At 38.9% G+C, this 21,175-nt stretch overlaps 1 protein-coding gene across 5 annotated transcripts in view; it reads left to right on the top strand.

Moving 5' to 3' along the window:
- TASOR (transcription activation suppressor) overlaps positions 1-21,175 on the top strand; it is a 61,951-nt gene that overhangs the window by 6,357 nt on the left and 34,419 nt on the right. For all 5 annotated transcript variants that reach the window (XM_010360451.2, XM_030926349.1, XM_030926323.1 and 2 more), the window contains exons 2-11: positions 3,382-3,527; positions 5,711-5,803; positions 7,247-7,319; positions 7,603-7,694; positions 8,787-8,948; positions 10,933-11,057; positions 13,757-13,788; positions 14,830-14,935; positions 16,331-16,434; positions 16,514-16,617. In XM_010360451.2, the coding sequence (XP_010358753.1) occupies positions 3,382-3,527; positions 5,711-5,803; positions 7,247-7,319; positions 7,603-7,694; positions 8,787-8,948; positions 10,933-11,057; positions 13,757-13,788; positions 14,830-14,935; positions 16,331-16,434; positions 16,514-16,617 (1,037 nt within the window). The remainder of the gene's footprint in view (positions 1-3,381; positions 3,528-5,710; positions 5,804-7,246; positions 7,320-7,602; positions 7,695-8,786; positions 8,949-10,932; positions 11,058-13,756; positions 13,789-14,829; positions 14,936-16,330; positions 16,435-16,513; positions 16,618-21,175) is intronic.

Below are 21,175 nucleotides of genomic sequence, written 5' to 3'. Positions count from 1 at the left end.
CTGAACTGCTGTTACCAGCAAGTTGACTTGAAATCCTTAAAAATAGTTGCAGGGTAATTTTATTATTTTAGAAATTATCACCAGAAAAAATGAGAAATTATAACCGGCCTAACTAAGCCACTGAGGCATTTACAAAACAAAATTATTAGGATACAGATATTTATTGTTAGAGCTAAAATGCCTTTTTATTTGCATTTTAAGAATTTTTTTCCTGTCAGCTGTCATTTTTAGTACATTGGACATGACTCTTGGACATTGCTTTAGAGTGAACTGGAAATGTTAATTACTTTGAGAATAATTTGGATGTGAACTTTTATGCAGATTTATGATTTGACTAATTTTTTTACTTATGATTAGATTAATGGTATAAATTGTATTGGGTAGCTTAACTAATGAAAATTTATGTAGACAATAAAATTTCATAGAAATTGGCAGCCATGTGATATCTTTTTTTGTGTAAATTTTAGATATCCGAAGTCATTTTGTTTAGAAACAAAATCGTGTAAATTTAACCCAGCTTTTACAATCATGCTTGGCCCACTTTAGATGTGAAAGCTATAAAGACCTCCATATGCTGCGTTCCTTGCCAAGTTTTTCACAGTTTAATTGGGGAGAGTCATCACAAAGATAAGATGTTTTTTGTCCTACATTCCGTAACACAGGTTTGAATGAAGACAATGTATGCCTCCTACCCTCTTCTGAGCTTTCATTTGTGTTTTATATGTTACTGAATTGTTGAATTTGTGAATGAGTCTTAATTTTAAATAACAGTCATTTAGTAGTAGAATATATTGTTACCATTTTTAAAATGACAAAATTTCTCATTTTCTTCACTTCAATATTTTTAGGGCTAGCACTCACAGGTCTAGCTACTGGAATACAGGAAAGATGAGTAATGAGCAAGGCAGATACAGTTCCTGCTCTCATGGAGCTTGCAATCAATAGGTTACTGAACATATTCGTCTGCTACAAGTTTGATTATAGTACACTTTGTGTTGAGTAGTCTTGTTCTATTTGAGTACTTGTTTGAGCTTACTCCTGTTTATTAGTTGCATTACTATAACTGTGTTGTCTATTTTTTTAGTGTACAGTTCCAAGATAGTGGTAACCATTTGTTTGTACACATTGTGCCATTGAAAACTATGTTTTTACAGTCACTTCTGTAATGTAGACATGGTTGGTAAATGAATGGATGAATGGCTCTGTCATTTGACATGTCCTTTAAAGTCTAATAATCATGTATAGAAAAGACAAAAGTTCGCTGCATCTGTCACCTTTAGGAGTATGTAAAAGTGGAACATTATGTTTTCAGTAGTGACCTGTTTTGACTATGACATTTGTTGACCCTTATTAAATAGTGTCTTGAAAGAAGTTAAGGTAATAGAGAATAACGTAGTTTCTATGAGTAGTTCTCTCTGCAGTAAAAAGTGGTTCCTTTTTGATTTGGGGAAATATATATATGTATAGACTTTAAGGTGCATTAGTAAATTAAAGTATTTTGTGCATAAGATGGAAATTCGAGGTTAATAGACTAGTAATTCTCAAGAACTAATTGGATATTTGACTTAAATATTTTAAAAAGTGGGGGCCGGGCGCAGTGGCTCACGCCCGTAATCCCACAATTTAGGACGGCTGAGGCAGGTGGATTACCTGAGGTCAGGAGTTTGAGACCAGCCTGGCCAACATGGTGAAACCGCATATCTACTAAAAATCTAAAAATTAGCTGGGCGTGGTAGCAGGTGTCTCTAATCCCAGCTACCTGGGAGGCTGAGGCAGGAGGCTGAGGCAGGAGAATCACTTGAACCTGGGAGGCACGGAGGTTGCAATGAACCGAGATCGCGCCACTGCACTCCAGCCTGGGTGACGAGCAAAACTCCATCTGAAAAAAAAAAAAAAAAATTCAGTAGGATGTAGAATGGTTGGGGATGTGGAGAATAAAAACTTAATGTCCTGGCCAGGCGCGGTGGCTCATTCCTATAATCCCAGCACTTTGGGAGGCTGAGGCAGTCGGATCACGAGGTCAGGAGATTGAGACCATTCTGGCTAACATCGTGAGACCCCGTCTCTACTAAAAATACAAAAAAAAAAAAAAAAAAAAAAAAAAAATTAGCCGGGCGTGGTGGCAGGTGCCTGTAGTCCCAGCTACTCGGGAGGCTGAGGCAGGAGAATGGTGTGAACTCGGGGTGGAGTTTACAGTGAGCTGATACTGCACCACAGCGCTCCAGCCTGGGTGACAGAGCAAGACTCCATCTCAAAAACAAAAAAATAACCTTAATATCCTACTATGTGTTGGATGCTATGTTTAGAGCTTTTTCCACGTGTTGTCTTATGTATGGCGTGTGGCATATAGTGGTTATTAGGGTTGCTGGAGTTTGCTGTTTTACATATGAGAGAGCTGAGCTATGTAAGTGATTTATTTACCGGCATCTTATTCCAAGCCAGTAATGCTGGGTTTGGTATTTGTGTCCAGGTTTGACTCCAAAGCCTGACATGTTTTCATTTTACTAAGTTGTCATAATAAATGTTCTACTACTTTTTATGGTTTATACAAGAAGCCACGTGAGTGCAGCATTTTATTTTTTATTTTTATTTTTGAGACCGGGTCTTGCTCTGTCTCCCAGGCTGGAGTGTGGTGGCATGAACATGGCTCACTGCATCCTTGAACTCCTGCGCTCAAAGGATCCTCCTGCCTCAGCCTCCTAAGTAGCTGGGAGTACAGGCATGCACCACCATGCCTGCTAATTTTTTTTCTTTTTTTTTTTAATGGTTTGTGGAGACAGCGTCTCACTATGTTGCCCAGGCTGCTCTCGAACTCCTGAGCTCAAGCAGTCTTGGTGCCTTGGCCTCCCAAAGAGCTGGAATTACAATCATGAGCCACCAAGCCTTTTTTTTGTTTGTTTTTTAAAGACCAGTGTGTCAGTAATAGCACATATTTTGTTACTTCACATAAAGTCTTAAATGTTTTTATGCTCTCATATATGGTGTAGGTATTTAGTTTGCTGAAATACACAACCTGAGACATACTTCAGTGTAACATAAAATAGGAGCTGAGACAAGTTAAGTATAAACACAGGTTCTTATAAGAGTCTTTAAGCAATTTAGGTTACCTGATGTAGCATGCCTAAGGTTGGCAAAATGCAACTTCCTTGTCTGTGTATGTAATGCCATATCCTCATTGTTGAAGGAACTGGCATATGTAGGCAACTAGTTTTACATTTTTTTCAATGAGTTAGTAAGTATCTCTTTTGCATATCACAAAGTAAGATAGCCTTCATGCCTTTTTTCGTGTTTAAGGTTACAATGGCCCACAAAAATATAAGAAGCTATATTTAAGATGGAGTAATGTTAAACATTTTAAATGTTTGCTTTTTTTTATTTTAGCACTTTTCCAGCCATTAACTCCAGGCTCTCGAGAATTTGAAGATGTTGTAAATATTCTCCATTCTTCTTACCTTGAACCAACCTCAGTAACAAATTTTAACTACAGACGTGCTTGCTTGATACACAATGAGCTTTTGGAAAAGGAGGTATGTTTTAAATTACACTTACTGTAAGATTGTTTCCAGAACCAGTTAACAGCCTGGGGAAAAAATTTTCTCTAGAAATACTAAAATTTTTAGGAAAACCAAATTACAAAGGGAAAACAAGTTGTTGTTGTTGTTGTTGTTGTTTGAGATGGAGTTTCGCTCTTGTTGCCCAGGCTCGAGTGCAGTGGTGCGATCTCCGCTTACTGCAACCACCGCCTCCCCGGTTCAAGCAATTCTGCCTTGGCCTCCAGAGTAGCTGGGATTACAGGCATGTGCCACCATGCCTGCCTAATTGGGAAAACAAGTTTTAAATGATATCTCTTTTTCCCACCAAATGTTGCTGTGGCATTACATTTATCTGCTATGTTAAAATTGTTATTAATAGCAATTGTATAAAATAACTTTTTAACTGAAAAAAGTATAGCGATGGCTTACTAGCTAATGGTTTAATTGTAAATTCAACTGAGCATTGTGGCTCATGCCTGTAATCCTAGCACTTTGGGAGGCTCAGGCGGACAGGTTGCTTGAGGCCAGGAGTTTGAGACCAGCCTGGCCAATGTGGCGAAACCTGACTCTATAATAATTAGCTAGGCATGGTGGCACATGCCTGTAATCCAGCTTCTTGGGAGGCTGAGGCACAAGAATTGCTTGAACCCATGAGGTTGCAGTGAGCTGAGATTGTGCCACTGCACTCAGGCTTGGGTGATAGAACAAGAACTCTGTCTCAGATAAATAAGTAAATAAATAAACTGAATTCGTAGGGCTTTTTGCTCTTTGAGTATTGTACATGTTAATTAAATGCCTAAATTGGAAGGTAGTTAATGAAATCAAATATGTGGGTGTATTTGTTTTTAGGACGTGCTTAATTTTTTCCACAATTATTGCCTGGTGGCTATATGATGATTTTATCATTAGTGGATATTCTTAGTGAAAAAGTTCTATCAAAGAAGAACAGTGAAGCATGTTAGACAGTGAACTTAAGTTTCCTGTACAAATTAGAATATTTGAGTTTTGATTTAGGAAAAGCCGGCATGTGTAGATGTTTCAAAATATTTGATGCATAGTGCTTTCTGATGGGCCTGAAATATGAATTTTTTATTTTTGCAAGTTGGTTAACCAAGTGATACCAGGATTTAATTTTGAAAGGTTCCCTAAAGGGCACTAGTGTTACTGAATCCCAGAGAAAATTAAAATCTTAGTAGTTTGAATTGATGTGGCTTCATGGTATGATAGCGATTATTTGTTAATTTTATATGAAAATTTAGTCTGAAGATTCATTAGTTACGTTATTGAAGAGCAATAATAGCCTGAATATAAAATGTTAGATATTTTATATTTTAAATGTATATCTGTTTTATAGATATGAAAGCCAGCAGTTTAGGATAACTTATAGTTCCGACTACTTAGATGAAGTCATTCTTCTATCCTGTAAATATTTATGGAGCACATCTTATGTGCTTGTCATTGAGAATACAGTTACAGAGAAAAGAAGCATTTTTCTTGTCCTAGTTGAGTTTATAGTCTGGTCATTCAGCAGATTTATTAAACCACCTATTGGATGCAGTGTACCATGTTAAGTAAATGGGAGATACAAAGATAACTAAAGCGTTAATTTATAATCTGTGGGAAAGTTGTAATGTGGTAAAATTATAAGAGAAATTAGGCCGGGCGCGGTGGCTCATGCCTGTAATCCCAGCGATTTGGGAGGCCGAGGCAGGCGGATCACAAGGTCAGGAGATCGAGACCATCCTGGCTAACATGGTGAAACCCTGTCTCTACTGAAAAAAAAACAAGACATTAGCCGGTTGTAGTGGTGGGTGCCTGTAGTCCAAGCTACTCGGGAGGCTGAGGCAGGAGAATGGCGTGAACCTGGGAGGCGGAGCTTGCAGTGAGCTGAGATTGGCCACTGTACCTCCAGCCTGGGCAGCAGAGCGAGACTCCATCTCAAAAAAAAAAAAAATTATAAGAGACATTTAAAGATTGATGAGCATTAGATGTTTATTTGACTATATTAATATATATAAGGAGCCACTTAAAATAGGGGAAAACTGAAGGACAGCGAGTATAGAGATAGAGATTATTTTTCTATTTTGGTAGGTATGAGATTTCTTGGGAAAAAAAACTTGTAGCTTGAAAAACATAATCACATGCTAAGGCGTTGTTACAGATTTAATTCCATTTAGTTTACAGAAAAGCGAAGAGAACTGAAGTTTGATGGTCGTTTAGATAAGGAACTTTCAGAATCCTATGCATTTCTGATGGTCGATCGATACCAGGTGAGTTAATGCATTTTATAAAAAACAATTCAAGGATGTTTCCATTGTAAATTACTAATTTTGTGATTATTCAACAATATACTTGACAGTTATAGACTTTTTTTGAAATATAAGTGGAATGCATGATTTAAGGGGGCAAAATGTTTATTGTTTGTAATTTGTTTTTCAAATGTACTCAGTTTTTTCTCTGACCAGTCCTATTTTCTTACCCTAGAATGTGCTTGATAATAATACTTTTCTCTTTATTTTTTTTTCTGAGATGGAGTCTTGCTCTGTCACCCAGCCTGGAGTACAGTGGCATGATCTTGGCTCACTGTAACTTCTGTCTCCTGAGTTCAAGCGATTCTCCTGCCTCAGCCTCCCAAGTAGCTGGGGTTACAGACATATCCCCCAACGCCTGGCTAATTTTTGTATTTTTAGTAGAGATAGGGTATCACCATGTTGGCCAGGCTGCTCTTGAACTCCTGACCTCGTGATCCACCCACCTCGGCCTCCCAAAGTGCTGGGATTACAGGTGTGAGCCACCACCCCCGGCCTTTTCTCTTAAGAAGATTATCTTCTATATTGTTGATTGTATGTGAGATTATCTTCTATTCTTCTATATTGTTGATTATGTGTGCCTGGAACCATTTTTCCTTTTTTTTTTTTTTTTTTTTTTTGAGATGGAGTCTCACTCTGACGCTCAGGCTGAAGTGAAATGGTGTGATCTCGGCTCACTGCAGCCTCCTTCTCCCAGGTACAAGTGACTCTTGTGCCTCAACCTCCCGAGTAGCTGGGATTACAGGATGCGCCACTGCACCCGGCTTACTTTTTTTGTGTGGTTTTAGTAGAGTTGGGGTTTCCCCATGTTGGCCAGGCTGGTCTTGAACTCCTGACCTCAAGTGATCTGCCTGCCTTGGCCTCCCAAAGTGCTGGTATTACAGGTGTGAGCCACCATGCCTGGTCTGTTTTTTCCCCTTTTAATTGAAGGTATTTAGGTGGAATAATATTTTGCTGTTTCTAATTCTCTTTGAAAAGTAATGGTTATGTATATTGAGTGGCAGGAGTTAAGAGTATCTGTCACCTCTGGCATAAAGAAAAATGATTGAAAACTAGCCAGGCATGGTGGCACGCATTTGTAGGCCTAGTTACTCAGGAGGTTGAGGTGGGAGAATCACTTGAGCCAAGGAGTTCAAGGTCATGCCACTGCACTCCAGCCTAGGGGGCAGAGGGAGACCCCGTCTCTAAAAAAATTAAACAAAAAAAATGGATTCTAGATATGTTTACTTTGAGAAGCGTAAGTCAGTTTTACATTAATATTTATGAAGTGGCAAATATATAAGTTTTCTGTGATTTAGAATGATATGTAGTTTAGAAGCTTTGTTTTTATTTAAAACAAGTTTATAAAATTATTTTTTCATGTTTTAAATGATTGCAAGATGAAGTAATTTTTTTTTAATTTAGGTTCAAAGCATATGTGAAAAAGGATTACATGTGGGTCAGTCCAAAATAACAATTCTTGGCAGTCCTTCCATGGGTAATCTTTTTTTCTTTTTAAATATAAATATCTACTATTAAGTTGCTGTCTAAAAATATATTATCTCATGTAATTTCACTGCAGTTGTTATTAAATTCATGCTTTATTATGTTTCCAGAAAAAGAGACTACTCATAGGTTCTGAAATGTAAGATCAGTTTTATCTTTTGTTTCTGACTTTCTGCACACTTCAAATTGATCAAGGATAGCTTTTTAAAAGTGTCTTTAGTCCTAGTGATTTTGAAAAATATAATCAGTTTCCTTAATTTTTCCCACTTTTCTAGGTGTCTATCTTTCTAGGTATGCTGATTTATTACAAGCAAATCCTTTGGACACAGGGGCAATGGGTGATGTTGTTATTTTTAAAATAATGAAGGTAATTTAAACTTACACATTTCATAGATGAAAAACTACACTTGATTTGGATTTTAATTTTTAGATGATGCTAAGTCTTTAGAAGATTGTTTAAAAGGTCATGCTTGCTAGTGTTTGGTAGTTAAAGATTCTTTTGAAAATGGTTTATTTGCCATCTTTTTTGTGTGTGTATTGTTTTTTGTTTTTTGAGACGGAGTCTCGCTCTGTCGCCCAGGCTGAATGGAGTGCAGTGGCACCATCATGGCTTACTGCAAGCTCCGCCTCCCGGGTTCACGCCATTCTCCTGCCTCAGCCTCCCGAGTAGCTGGGACTACAGGTGCCCACCACCACACCTGGCTAATTTTTTGTATTTTCAGTAGAGACGGGGTTTCACTGTGTTTGCCAGGATGGTCTCGATCTCCTGACATTGTGATCCACCTGCCTTGGCCTCCCAAAGTGCTGGGATTACAGGCATGAGACACTGTGCCCGGACTGTTTGCCATCTTTGATCTAAGCTAACCATTCTTAAGAGTTTGTTTTCCTTTCCAAAGAAAGGAATGTAGAGAGTAATATGTTGGTAATATAATTTATGTTAGTGAAGAGTATTGTGAATGGAGTTTATATTTACTTGTTATTAAACAAGTTCAAATGATTTTTTTTTTAGTGATTAACTTTTTCTTACTGCTTCAAATTTGGTAAAAGTGTTCTGTGAGATGTTATTTTATTTATTTTTTGGAGAATGAGTCTCACTCTGTCACCCAGGCTGGAGTACAGTGGCACAATCCCGGCTCACTGCAACCTCTGCCTCCCAGGTTCAAGCAGTTCTGCCTGCCATAGCCTTCTGAGTACCTGGGATTACAGGTGTGCACCACCATGCGCTGCTAATTTTTGTATTTTTAGTAGAGACAGAGTTTCGTCGTGTTGGCCAGGCTAGTCTTAAACTCCTGACTCCAGGTGATCCGCCTGCCTTGGCGCCCACCTGTTCTGTGAGATATTGAAGGGAAAAAATGGTTGGTATAGTTGATCTATATTCAAAGAAGTATTTCATAATATTAATGTTATATAGTCAACAATTAGGTTGAGGTAGACACTTAAAAGGTTTTCTCTATTTTAGGGTAAAATAAAGAGTATATATGACCCCATGGGTGTAAAAAGTTTGGAATCTATGTTAAATAAAAGTGCTTTGGACCCCACACCAAAGCATGAATGTCACATGTCGAAGAATGCCAATCGAATTACATCGCTTTTGGCTTACAGAGCCTATGAGCTTACTCAGGTAGGTGCCAGGATCTGTTGTAATTTTATGACCGCATATCTGTTTGTTAACAAATCCTTTAAAATGTCTCCCTTTCAGTTCTCTCTGTCCCCACACCAGTCTAGACTCTGGTTTCTGCATATCAGCTTCCAGATTCCAGTGTCTGTTGCTGCTGTTTGTTCAGTGTTTTCTGAGATGTCTCAGAAACATACAGTGGCTCTTCAAGGTTACAGGGTAATATTTATAGACTGCCTAGTCTAGCTCTTCCTGCTGGTAGACTGTGGCCTGGTTTTTGTATAATCATTGCCCTCAACACATCTTATTTCGTTTTGAAACCTTGGCATTTCCTGGCCTAGAAAGGTCTCCTGCCTAATACGATATTACTCATCTTTCAAGGTAAAGTTGAAATCCCTTGAAATGTCTTAAATCATAACATTTCGTACTATTGATTTGATAGATATTTTCTATCTTTATTAACATTTTTAAAGATGCAAACCTAGACTTATTTTTAAAGCCTTATTCAAGTATAATTGACATACAATAAACCACACATAAATAAAAGTAACATTTGATGAACTTGAGTGTTAAGTTTTTATATGCGGTTTGACTATAAAGCAATGGTTTTTTGTTTTTGTGTTTGTTTAAATAGAGATGGGGGTCTCACTGTTTTGCCCAGACTGGTCTAGAACTCCTGGGCTCAAGTGATCTTCCCACTTCGGCCTCCCTATTCTTGTTTTTTTATTTTAGTATTTTGTTATTTTATTTTGAGATGGAGTCTCGCTCTGTTGTCCAGTCTGGAGTGTGGTGGCGTGATCTTGGCTTACTGCAACCTCCGCCCCCAAGGTTCAAGTGATTCGCCTGCCTCAGCCTCCCGAGTAGCTGGGATTATAGGCACCTGCCACCTCACCTAGCTAATTTCTTGTATTTTTTTTAGTAGAGACAGGGTTTCACCGTGTTGGCCGGGCTGGTCTCAAACTCCTGAGCTCAGGTGATCCCGCCTGCCTCAGCCTCCCAAAGTGTCGGGATTATAGGCGTGAACCACCACACCTGTTCTTTTTAACATTAAAAAAATGTCTATAACCAAATGGACTGTTTGTGAAAAGTAGTAATGTTAACTTGGAAATGTTCTTTCTTTAATTATGTAAAATAAAATTTTAAGAACTATTGGTGTGGGCTTTCAGCAAAAATTATATTCACCAAAGTCATTTGGAACTGACTCATTTGATTACCTTCTGGACAGTAGCAGTATTAGTAGGTGTGAAGTATACATGTAAGATAGTTACTGGCTTTTCCAGAAGGACTTGCAAACTGGCCTTATGTTTTTAAAAAACTCCAGGCATTTTTAGAACAATAACAACATTATTGAAATCAATAGTTTCCCAGGGGAATGGACTTTGAAGGACAATACTACTGTGTTCATAAACTCAGGCATTCTTAAAGTGAAAATCACTAGTCTGCAAGTTACAAAACTGTACTATATTGAATGTGGTGAAGGGGAAAGGCTGATGCATAATGAGAAGAGGGTCAGCTACCTTTGTCACCTATGTTCGTATTCTTTTCCATATCTCCTTTGCTATTTTATTTGCAATTGGAGCCCAGGTGTGTTTTTCTTTTGAAATAGCAAAACCATAGTTTGGTTTAGTTGAGATTGTGTTCTTAGTATTTTGCTTTTTGTATTAGATTGGCTATTCTGAGCTGACCTGCAAGCTTAGGCTCTGTTTATAATATTTTTATTAGGAAACTCCCGGTGGTCAACTCTTCAGAAGTAAACTTTTGGAATACTTAGTAATACTCTGGGATCTTACACACTTAGATGCAGAATATTTTATATCACAAAATGAATAAAAAGTACTAATTATTTTAGTTAAATTGGCAAGCAGAGCTTAAAGACATTTTTTGTCAGAGGTGCATATATGGTTTTCTGTTTCTCAGAAATCAGGCAGATAAATATAAGGTTTCACCTTGCCTTTTTAAAGAAGTTAATTTTGCATTTTCTTATTTTTAGTATTATTTTTATGAGTATGGCTTTGATGAGCTAAGGCGAAGACCAAGACACGTTTGTCCATATGCAGTTGTGTCTTTTACTTACAAAGATGATATACAAACTCCGAAGTTTGTACCTTCATCAAGGTAAGACTTAGGAGTTTTAGACATCATCCACAGTGATACTCTACTACAGATCCTGCACTGCTGAGTTAGGAGGACCATTTTGTTTCTTTCCCATTTTTTTTTTTTTTTTAACTTCCCTTGAAGTTAGTTGGAGACTGAAGTGTTTACGATGACTTTTAAATGGTCAGTGTGAAGAACAGTTAGTTTACCATGTGGAAATAAATACAAGCTAAAATTTAAACCTCATCTGGTTAATCTCTTCCTTAGAAATGAAGGTTTGTGTAGTTGAGTAAGTGGCAGGTTTTTTTTGTTTGTTTGTTTGAGACAGAGTCTCACTCTGTCCGCCAGGCTGGAGTGCAGTGGCACGATCTGGCTCACTGCAAGCTCCGCCTCCCAGGTTCACGCCATTCTGCCTCAGCCTCCCGAGTAGCTGGGACTACCGGCGCACACCATCATGCCTGGCTAATTTTTTTATATTTTTAGTAGAGACAGGGTTTCACCGTGTTAGCCAGAATGGTCTCCATCTCCTGACCTTGTGATCCACCCACCTTGGCCTCCCAAAGTGCTGGGATTACAGGTGTGAGCCACCATGCCTGGCCAGTAAGTGGCAGTTTTAAAAAGTGAGATTTTGACTGGGCGCAGTGGCTCACGCCTGTAATCCCAGCACTTTGGGAGGCCGAGGTGGGTGACTCACCTGAGGTCAGGAGTTCAAGAACAGCCTGTCCCCAACATGGTGAAACCCTGTCTCTACTAAAACTACAAAAAAACGTAGCCGGATATGGTGGCGCGCACCTGTAGTCCTAGCTACTTGGGAAGCTGAGGCAAGAGAATTGCTTGAACCTGGGCGGCGGAGGTTGGTAGTGAGCCGAGATCGCACCACTGCGCTACAGCCTGGGCGACAGAGTGAGACTCTGTCTGTATTTTTTTTTTAAAAAGTGAGATTTTGTGTGTTAGCACTCTTGGAAATGGGGAGCTTCTACAAAGGATGCTCATACCTCACCACAAACCAATCAAATATTTAATGGGCAGTCAAGGCATTGATAGTTTTTAAAAACTTCCAGGTGATTCTGATTTTCAGCCAGTATTGAGGACCATTGGTTTCTTTTTTTTTCTCTTTAGAGACAAAGTCTTGCTCTTTTGCCCAGGCTGGAGTGAGTAAAGTGGTGCGATCATAGCTTGCTGCAGCCTCAAACTGCTGCGTGCAAGCCATCTTCCCAAGTAGCCGGAACTACAGGCGTGCACCATCACGTCTGGTTTATTTTTAATTTTTGTGGAAATGGGTCTTGCTGTGTTGCCCAGGCTGGTCTCAAACTCCTAGCCTCAAGCAGTTCCCCTGCCTTGGTATTCCAAAGCACCGGGATTATAGGCATGAGCTGCCACACCTGGCCTGATGATTTCTTTTTTTCTTTTGGTTTTCTGTTCTTGTGTTATTGAATATTTCTTATAAGCTCTAGGATAAGGTGACCAAATAGGAAGCAGTTACCATTTTTTCCCCATGTGGTGATTCTAAAAATGTTTTAGCCAAATGGAGTAAGTAAATTTATAGGGATGTAGGTGAGATGGTCAGATGTCTGCTCATTTTTACTTTGGGTGTCTATACATATTTGAAGTCATGTGTGATATCTATTAATTAATTTAGAAATACTACTGTTTTAAAACCATATATCATGAAACATATATGTACATTTTTGAGGTTGACCTCTTTGTCAGTTTTCCAGATCAAATTATCTTCTCTCCCATTTACGGTCCTTTTTTCATGTAGGTGAATAATCCTTGGAAACCATATGTAGCCACGGGTACCAATTGACATAGTATCAAGACAGTTGTGGCTTTCATTTTTTGTGGCTCTAAATTTATGATCACTATAATATATACATCACTGTAGTGTTTTTCATAAGTAGTTTTTAAAAGACATCTAGCACTTACAATTATGAGGTCATGCCCCCAGGAATAATGACTATTAATTTCTTTGCCTCCTCTTTGATTCCATCTCTTGACCTCTATATCATTTCAAAGGAGCATTGATTGAACATCCATCCTTGTACCTTGAATATTCCATGAATGCTCCTGCTTCAGGGCCTCTGCATTTGCTGTTCTCTCTCTTTCCCCAGTAAGCTGCATAATTCATTCTGCATTTCTTCAGGTATCTCCTTATCATTGAGGTTTCTGTATTTTTTTTTCTTCTTCTTTTTTTTTTTTTTTTTTACCTCTATACTCTTAATGTCTCTTTTTATAGCACTTAAAACCATCATGATCTGTTACATAACATTGTTTTCTGTCTTCCTCATTAGATTTATGTACGTTGGAACTTTGTTTAATACTATTACCTAGAACTGTGCCTGATAAATAATAAGAGTTTAGTACATATTTATTGAATGATGAATTAATGTATTTATGTATTGAGGCTGTGTCTTCTAATGTTGTCACCAAAATAATTGACAAGAGACTTTGGTGGATGCTGTTCTCTCTTGATTAATATTTTTGGAAAAAACAGCTCCTTTAAATTTGGGTAAATGTGGTAAAATGAGCAAACCGTTTTCTCTAAGTAGACTTGGATTTACTAGATTTTGTAATGAGTAATTTCTTTGTTCTTCCTACCTGGAGGAAGGACTTAACTGTAGTATGCCATTAAAAATTGCACTTATATCAAAGTCTTATATATTTATTTTTATGATTATACTAATGAGTAATGTTTTTCTTTCCTTTTAAAAAATTTGTAGATCTAACAGCTTTAATGCAGATAGAAACATAGGTAAGAGATTTATGTTTCTTTAGTTTTATAAATGGAAAGAATAAGTATATATAGCAAAAGATTAAGTGCTTTGTATTATTTTTATAATGAATGAAAATCTGCAAAGTATGAAAAAAGTTGTAATGTAGCATCAGCATTTGGTTGTCCAAGCATAAGATCCCCTTTGAAAATTTGCTGCTGTGAATAGACCAAAAGGTTTTAGCACTTCAATTGAAAAAGATAAAAAATAAAACAGGTTTCATAACTCTAGCTTTTTAAAAGTATTAAATTCACCAAAGGTACAGGATTTAGAAGAGAAGTAGAGAAGATTGAAAGTAGTATTGATGTTAAACTATTTTAAAGTTTCTTCTTTTTTTTTTTTCCTGAGATGGAGTCTTACTCTGGCCTAGGCTGGAGTGTGGTGGCATGATCTTGGCTCACTGCAACCTCTGCTTCCTGGGTTCAAGTGACTCTCCAGCCTCAGCCTCCTCCTGAGTAGCTAGGATTACAGCCGCCATCACACCCGCCTAATTTTTTGTATTTTTAGTAGAGATGGGGTTTCACCATGTTGGCCAGGCTGGTCTCGAACTCCTGACCTTAAATGATCCACCCGCCTTGGCCTCTCAAAGCGCTGGGGTTACAGGTGTGAGCCACCGTGCCTAGCCTATTTTAAAGTTGCTTTATAATGAAAAGACAATGAGTAGAAGATACAGGACATTGTAGGCATTCATATAATCAACCAGATCTAATACAGTGTCCCTTTGGAGGAAATAAGAAATGAATAATTGTCTTTGCTCCACAGCTTTTCTGATAATGACATTTAGACAGATACATTTGTTATTCTTTGCAACTGGAATGATTTTGCCAGGGGATACATACCTGAAACAAAAATCCTAATATTTGAACTCTTAGTAAATAGAAGTGTAGAAGTATCGCTTCTTTTTTTTTAATTTTTCCTCCTACTTAAACCTTGTTTCAGATATTTTCCCTCATTTCTAATAAATGTGCACTCCTCTGGGCTGCCAAGTGACTAAGCTGTGTCATTATATTCTTTTTATTTAGATAAATATAACTATACCTTGTGGAAAGGACAGCTTTTAAATAAAGGAAAGCTTTTGTGTTATATTTCTCTGAGGTCAGCCACTCGTGCGTTTTTGCCTATCAAACTGTAAGTATAAGTAAAGAGCAGTTCGTGGTTGCTAATTTTATCACTTTCTTGAGCCTTTTTCCTTATTTCTTTTTCATACTTAAATTTTATTTTGCTTCATGAGAACTTCTATATAAATGTTGGTTTGTTTTTTAAAAGGTTGATTTGAAATTAGGTCATTTGGCAATATGAGTCCTCTCCCTCTCTGTCTTGATTTGAGGATAGGCTAGTCAGTACATTTACGGCATAAAATTTTTTCTTTATCTTTTTTTTTTTTTTTTTTGAGATGGAGTTTCGCTCTTGTCTCAATCTGGAGTGCAGTGGCGCAATATCAGCTCACTGCAACCTTCGCTTCCTGGGTTCAAGTGATTCTCCCATCTCAGCCTCCTGAATAGCTGGGATTACAGGCTCCTGCCACCATGCCCAGCTAATTATTATTATTATTATTATTATTTTGTATTTTTAGTAGAGATGGGGCTTTGCCATGTTAGCCAGGCTGGTCTAAACTCCTGACCTCAGGTGATCCTCCCTCCTCGGCCTCACAAAGTGTTGGGATTACAGGTGTAAGCTACCGCACCCGGCCTAAAACTTTTTCTTAGTGATTTAAATCTGAAATAGAATTTTTTAGTTTTATCCTAAGTAGTAGATATATATTTTTTATTTAGCATTTTGAATATAGTAGACTTAAAAGTTACCCATTCTTTGTTGGGAAGAGCTTTGATTTGGTGAGTTGAAATATACAGGCTGTTTTCAGTCCTATGCAGCATATGTTGGTATAGAAAGGTCTAAAATCTTTTGCTTCCGTCATTGTGAGCCTTCATAAACGTGTGAAGATTAACAGTTTATACTTCCGTTGTCCTTAATAAAATGACAGCCTTTTAGTTTCTGGCTTAAGGATGGAAGGTTGGAAATACTGCCTGGCTAGCTATCTACCCATGTATATATCTGGACTTCCAGTATCAAATCCCCTTTAGTGCTGGGCATAGTTTCTCACTCCTGTAATCCCAACACTTTGGGAGGCTGAGGTGGGAGGATCACTTGAGACCGGGAATTTGAGACCAGCCTGAGCAACGTAGGGAGACCTTGTCTCTACAAAAAGACCCCCCCAAAAAAAAAACAAAATTACCCTTGTGTGGTGGCACATGCCTGTAGTCCCAGCTACTTTCCAGAGGTTGAGGTGGGAGGATCACTTGATCCTAGGAGGTTGAAGCTGCAGTGAGCTGTGATCGTACTACTGCAGTCCAGCCTAGGTGACAGAGTGAGACTGTCACAAAACAAAAGATCTTTAGAATAAGGTGAGATGTTAGTAGATACGCTTTTCCATTTTCCATCAAGTATACTTCTTTGTGTATGTGTTAAGATTGCTAGAGTTGAAAATATGTATAAGGCAAACATGCTTTTTAAATTTTCTTTCAGACCTGAGAAGTTAGATGTTGAAACAGTTATGAGTATTGATCATCTGAAACAGAAAATCCCTCCAGCATTGTTTTATAAGGAAACATACTTAGGTCCAAATGAAGGTAAGGTAATTTAATTTTATTGAAATGCATTAGAAGCAGACTTGATTTGGATATTTACTATGTATTTTTCTTATGTCAGTTTTGAAGAATGGAATGTATTGCAGCCTTTATGAAGTGGTAGAAAAGACAAGAATTGGAAGTAACATGGAGAGTTTACTGCAAAAACTAGACAGAGAAAAACTTGTGAGTGAAAGGTTTTTTGATGTTTCTCATTCTTTCTTACAAATATGCATATTCATGTATGATCATATTAGTGTTTCAGTTTATTTTTTGCCTCTGAAAGTACCATGAGGTGTCTGTCTGTTGTTACTGTTTAATTAACAGTGTTTTACTGTGGCTTCTGGTATTCTTTTCTTTGGGGCATGGTATCAGAGCTTATGTAAACCAGTCTTTCCCATGGAATATCTTTTTTTTTTGAGACGGAGTCTCGCTGTCTCACCAGGCTGGAGTACATGGAGTGATCTCAGCTCACTGTAATCTCTGCCTTCCTGGGTTCAAGCAATTTTCCTGCCTCAGTCTCCCGAGTAGCTGGGATTACAGGTGCACGCCACCACACCCAGCTAATTTTTGTATTTTTAGTACAGATGGGGTTCCACCGTGTTGTCCAGGATAGTCTCAATCTCCTGACCTCGTGATCTGCCCGCCTTAGCCTCCCAAAGTGCTGGAATTACAGGCGTGAGCCACCGTGCCCAGCCCCCATGGAATGTCTACTTTGTGATTAAGAATGTGATTATCAGGCTGGGCATGGTGGCTCATGCCTGTAATCCCACAACTTTGGGAGGCTGAGGCGGGCAGATCACGAGATCAGGCGATCGAGACCATCCTGAACAACATTGCGAAACCCTGTGTCTACTAAAAATACAAAATTATCTCGGTGTGGTGTAGTCTCAGCTACTTGGGAGGCTGAGGCAGGAGAATCACTTGAACCTAGGTGGCAACGGTTGTGGTGAGCTGAGATTGCCGCCATTGCACTCCAGCCTGGGCGAGTGAAACTCCATCTCAAGAAGAAGGAATGTGATCATCACCATATATTTTTTGAGTATCATTTTCTTACACAGGGTATATAATATAGTTCAGTAAAGAAAGAGACAGAGTTTCTGTTTTCTCCTATATCATAGAGTGATAGAGTTATTCAGATAGCTGTGGTTTGTTCCAGTAGAGACAGTGGCATATTTGAAAATCCAAGAAAAACAAACATGGTGAGATTGAAGAGATAAACGAACACTAGAGTAGTCGGGGGAAAGTAGTAGGGACCTGTGTCATACAGCATCATTCAGGCAGTGTTCAAGTGTTTGGAAATTTGGATTTGATCCTAAGAGCAGCAGATTTTGAAGGGTTTTCAAGGGTGTGCATTGAAACTTTGAAAGTGTATGCAACATAAGATCTGTTTTGAATAATTATACGTTAGTTACTCTGTAGAGAACAAATTGGAGAGGGGAGAGATGAGGTAGAAGCTATTAGATTAGAGGGTGATGGTGGGTTGGATGAGAAAGGTAATGATATGAAAAGAGACTGATTTATGGGATATTTTTGAGGTAGGGTCCAATTTAATACTGAACTGTATCTAGTTTGAGTAGAGGGATTGGGTCAAACATCAGACTGTGATGGGTTGAGCAGTGAGTGGAAAATGAATGTGATGCCAGTATGTGTGGTTTAGCTGAAGGCGAGGAGGTGGTTGTAGAGAAGGGAAGTGGCTGTTACAAGGTTTCTTTTTGTCTTGCTAAATGTTGGTTGAAAGTTCCAGGAAAGAGGGATACAACTTTTTTGCACAGATGTGCCATTTAATATAAGTTTTAGGGCAGTTGACTTTTTACTTCTCACTTTGTTGAGCCTCAGTTTCCAGGTAGTCGAATGGCAGTCAAATATCTTTGAGTTTCAGAACCTGCAGCTTCATGTTTAATGGCTATGTCGAATTTAATTATTTTCATATATATGTGCTTAATCAGTCTCTTGTTTATAGATGGGATAGATTGCACATAAAACTTACAGGCAGAGTTATAAAACTCTTACGAGTCTGACTTACAGGCTAGAAACCTGTCAGTTAAATGTCCTAGAATGAAAACGCACACACACACACACACACACACTCTCTCTCTCTCTCTCTCTCTCTTTCTCTTTCTCTCCTTCACTCTTTTTTTTTTTTTTTTTTTTTTTTTTTTGAGACAGAGTCTGCCTCTGTCACCCAGACTGGAGTGCAGTGGTGCAATCTCAGCTGACTGCAACCTCCACCTTCCGGGTTCAAGCGATTCTCCTGCCTCAGCTTCTTGAATAGCTGGGATTAGAGGCATGCGCCATGGCACCCAGCTAATTTTTGTATTTTTAGTAGAGATAGGGTTTTATGTTGCCCAGGCTGGTCTCAAACTCCTGACCTCAAGTGATCCACCCGCCTCGGCCTCCCAAAGTGTTGGGTGAGCCACCGTGCCCGGCCCTTTCTTCTTACTTTCTCACTGCATGTGAACATAATTTTGTGTTCATATTACATTGCTTGTTTTCCTCTGAAAGCCTGACTACAGTGCAAGCATTCCTCGTGATCAAAATCTATTCAGATCCCGAGTTCAGAAAATGAAAGTTGAGATAGTAGGTTTGGATATGGAGAGATACTGAGTTGTTCAAATCTATTTGGTTCTTGTGTTTCAGAGAGTGAGTATTGAGAATTTGGACAATGAGGGGTTTATCAGAAAATTACAATATCTTTTCAGTTACCTGATAGTGAGGATCAGGATAGAAAAGATGGCATTTCATTCCTCACGTGACCAAGTATTACATTATGTTCATGGAATACTGGGTCTTTTCCAGAATCAAGAAGTAAAGTAAAATCCTAGATCTTAAAGGTTACTAGATTCCACAAGGATACACTCCCAGAATCTAATGTACCTAGGAATTTTGCGTAGCTGTCCCTTTTCCAGCAGGCCTCACTGGGATTATTCCAGCTATAGCTGCTTTATTCATAGTTCTCTTGATAATGAGCAGTGCATTGAGGAATACTGATATTTTAAATTTTGTCCAAGATATACACACAAGGTTTTCTGAATCGGAAGCAGATTTTGTGAATACCCCACAGTGAGTAAAAATGTATTGGCCCTCCTTTGCCCTAGTCCTTGACTCCCTAGAGCATGCAGGCCTAAGCCACTTGTCCTGAGTAGCTGCATACTTCATAGGTAAGAGATGGGGACAAATACTTTCTCTTTGCTTATAAAGGGGAAGAGACAGCTATTCCCTCCTATGCTGAATGTGTCTCTTTGAAATGTTATGAATATTAACGCCAACTCTTTGGTATATAAATAAAATCTCTTCAGGAGCCATTTTTTTAGCCCTCTTGGACCAAGAGATATTTCCAAATTCCTGGGAACTCATTCCGTATTGAAATGTAAATACCTAGGGAGATCTCCATAGTCTTCTTGGCACCTCTGGACTTAACCTAGGAACCTCTCTTTGCTGAAATCTCTTAATCTATTCCCACTTGATGCTTTCAGGGAGATAAAATAAGTTTTATTATTGGGGAGCAGAGCAATTAACTAGATAAATGGCTACAGATCTAAATCTTAAGGTATGTGAAGAGTAAAATATTTGGGGGGATATGAAATTACACATTCCCTTATCTTTATATCATATACATTTTTGTATATTAGAAGACTAGGACTTTTTGCAGTAGTGCTTAGAAATCGAGGGAAGTTTTTTCACCCAGGGAGATGATAAACGAAGTAAGATTATATTGACTTTTTTTTTTGGGATGGAGCCTCGCTGTGTCGCCGCACTGGAGTGCAGTGGTGTGATCTTGCCCCACTGCACTCTCCGCTTCCTGAGTTCAAATCATTCCCCTGCCTCAGACTCTAGAGTAACTGGGATTACAGGCGCCCGCCACCATGCTCGGCTAATTTTTGTATTCTTAGTAGAGACGGGGTTTCACCACGTAGGCCCGGCTGGTCTTGACCTTGTGATCTGCCTACCTTGGCCTTCAAAAGTGTTGGTATTACAGGCATAAGCCACCACCGTGCCTGGCCATCTTGCCCTTTCTTTAGTGTATTTTTTATTTTTGTTGGAGTTTCGCTTTTGTTGCCCAAGGTCCGATCTCAGCTCACTGCAACCTCCGCCTCCTGAGTTCAAGCAATTCTTCTGCCTCAGCCTCCTGAGTAGCTGGGATTACAGGCATGCGCCACCACACCTGGCTAATGGTGTATTTTTAGTAGAGATGGGACTTTCTCTATGTTGGTCAGGCTGGTCTCAGACTCCTGACCTCATATTCTGCCCACCTCGGCCTCTCGAAGTGCTGGGATTACAGGTTTGAGCCACTGCACCCGGCCTAGTGTATTCTTTTAATAGAGTTTTAGAATTTTCTGGATACGAGTCTTGCTCATTTTTTGTTAGATTTATCCCCAGCTGTCTTACATTTTTTGATGCTTTTGTAAATAGTATTTTCTTTCTTCTTTTTGCGGGGCGGGGGGGCGGTACAGAGTCTCACTCTGTCACCCAGGCTGGAATGCAGTGGTGTGATCTCAGCTCACTGCAACCTCTGCCTCCCGGGTTCAAGGAATTGTTCTGCCTCAGCCTCCCAAGTACCTGGGACTACAGGTGTGCACCATCATACCTGGCTAATTTTTTTTGTATTTTTTGTAGAGATGGGGTTTTGCCATTTTGGCCAGGCTGGTCTCGAACTTTTGACCTCCAGTGATCTGCCTGCCTCAATCTCCCAAAGTGCTGGGATTACAGGTGTGAGCCACCACGCCTGGCCTGTGAATAATAC

This window comes from Rhinopithecus roxellana, chromosome 1, assembly GCF_007565055.1.
Source record: "Rhinopithecus roxellana isolate Shanxi Qingling chromosome 1, ASM756505v1, whole genome shotgun sequence".
In the NCBI taxonomy this organism is placed as follows: domain Eukaryota; kingdom Metazoa; phylum Chordata; class Mammalia; order Primates; family Cercopithecidae; genus Rhinopithecus; species Rhinopithecus roxellana.
Note: the sequence above shows the minus strand (reverse complement) of the source record. Positions and strands in the feature narration are given on the sequence as shown.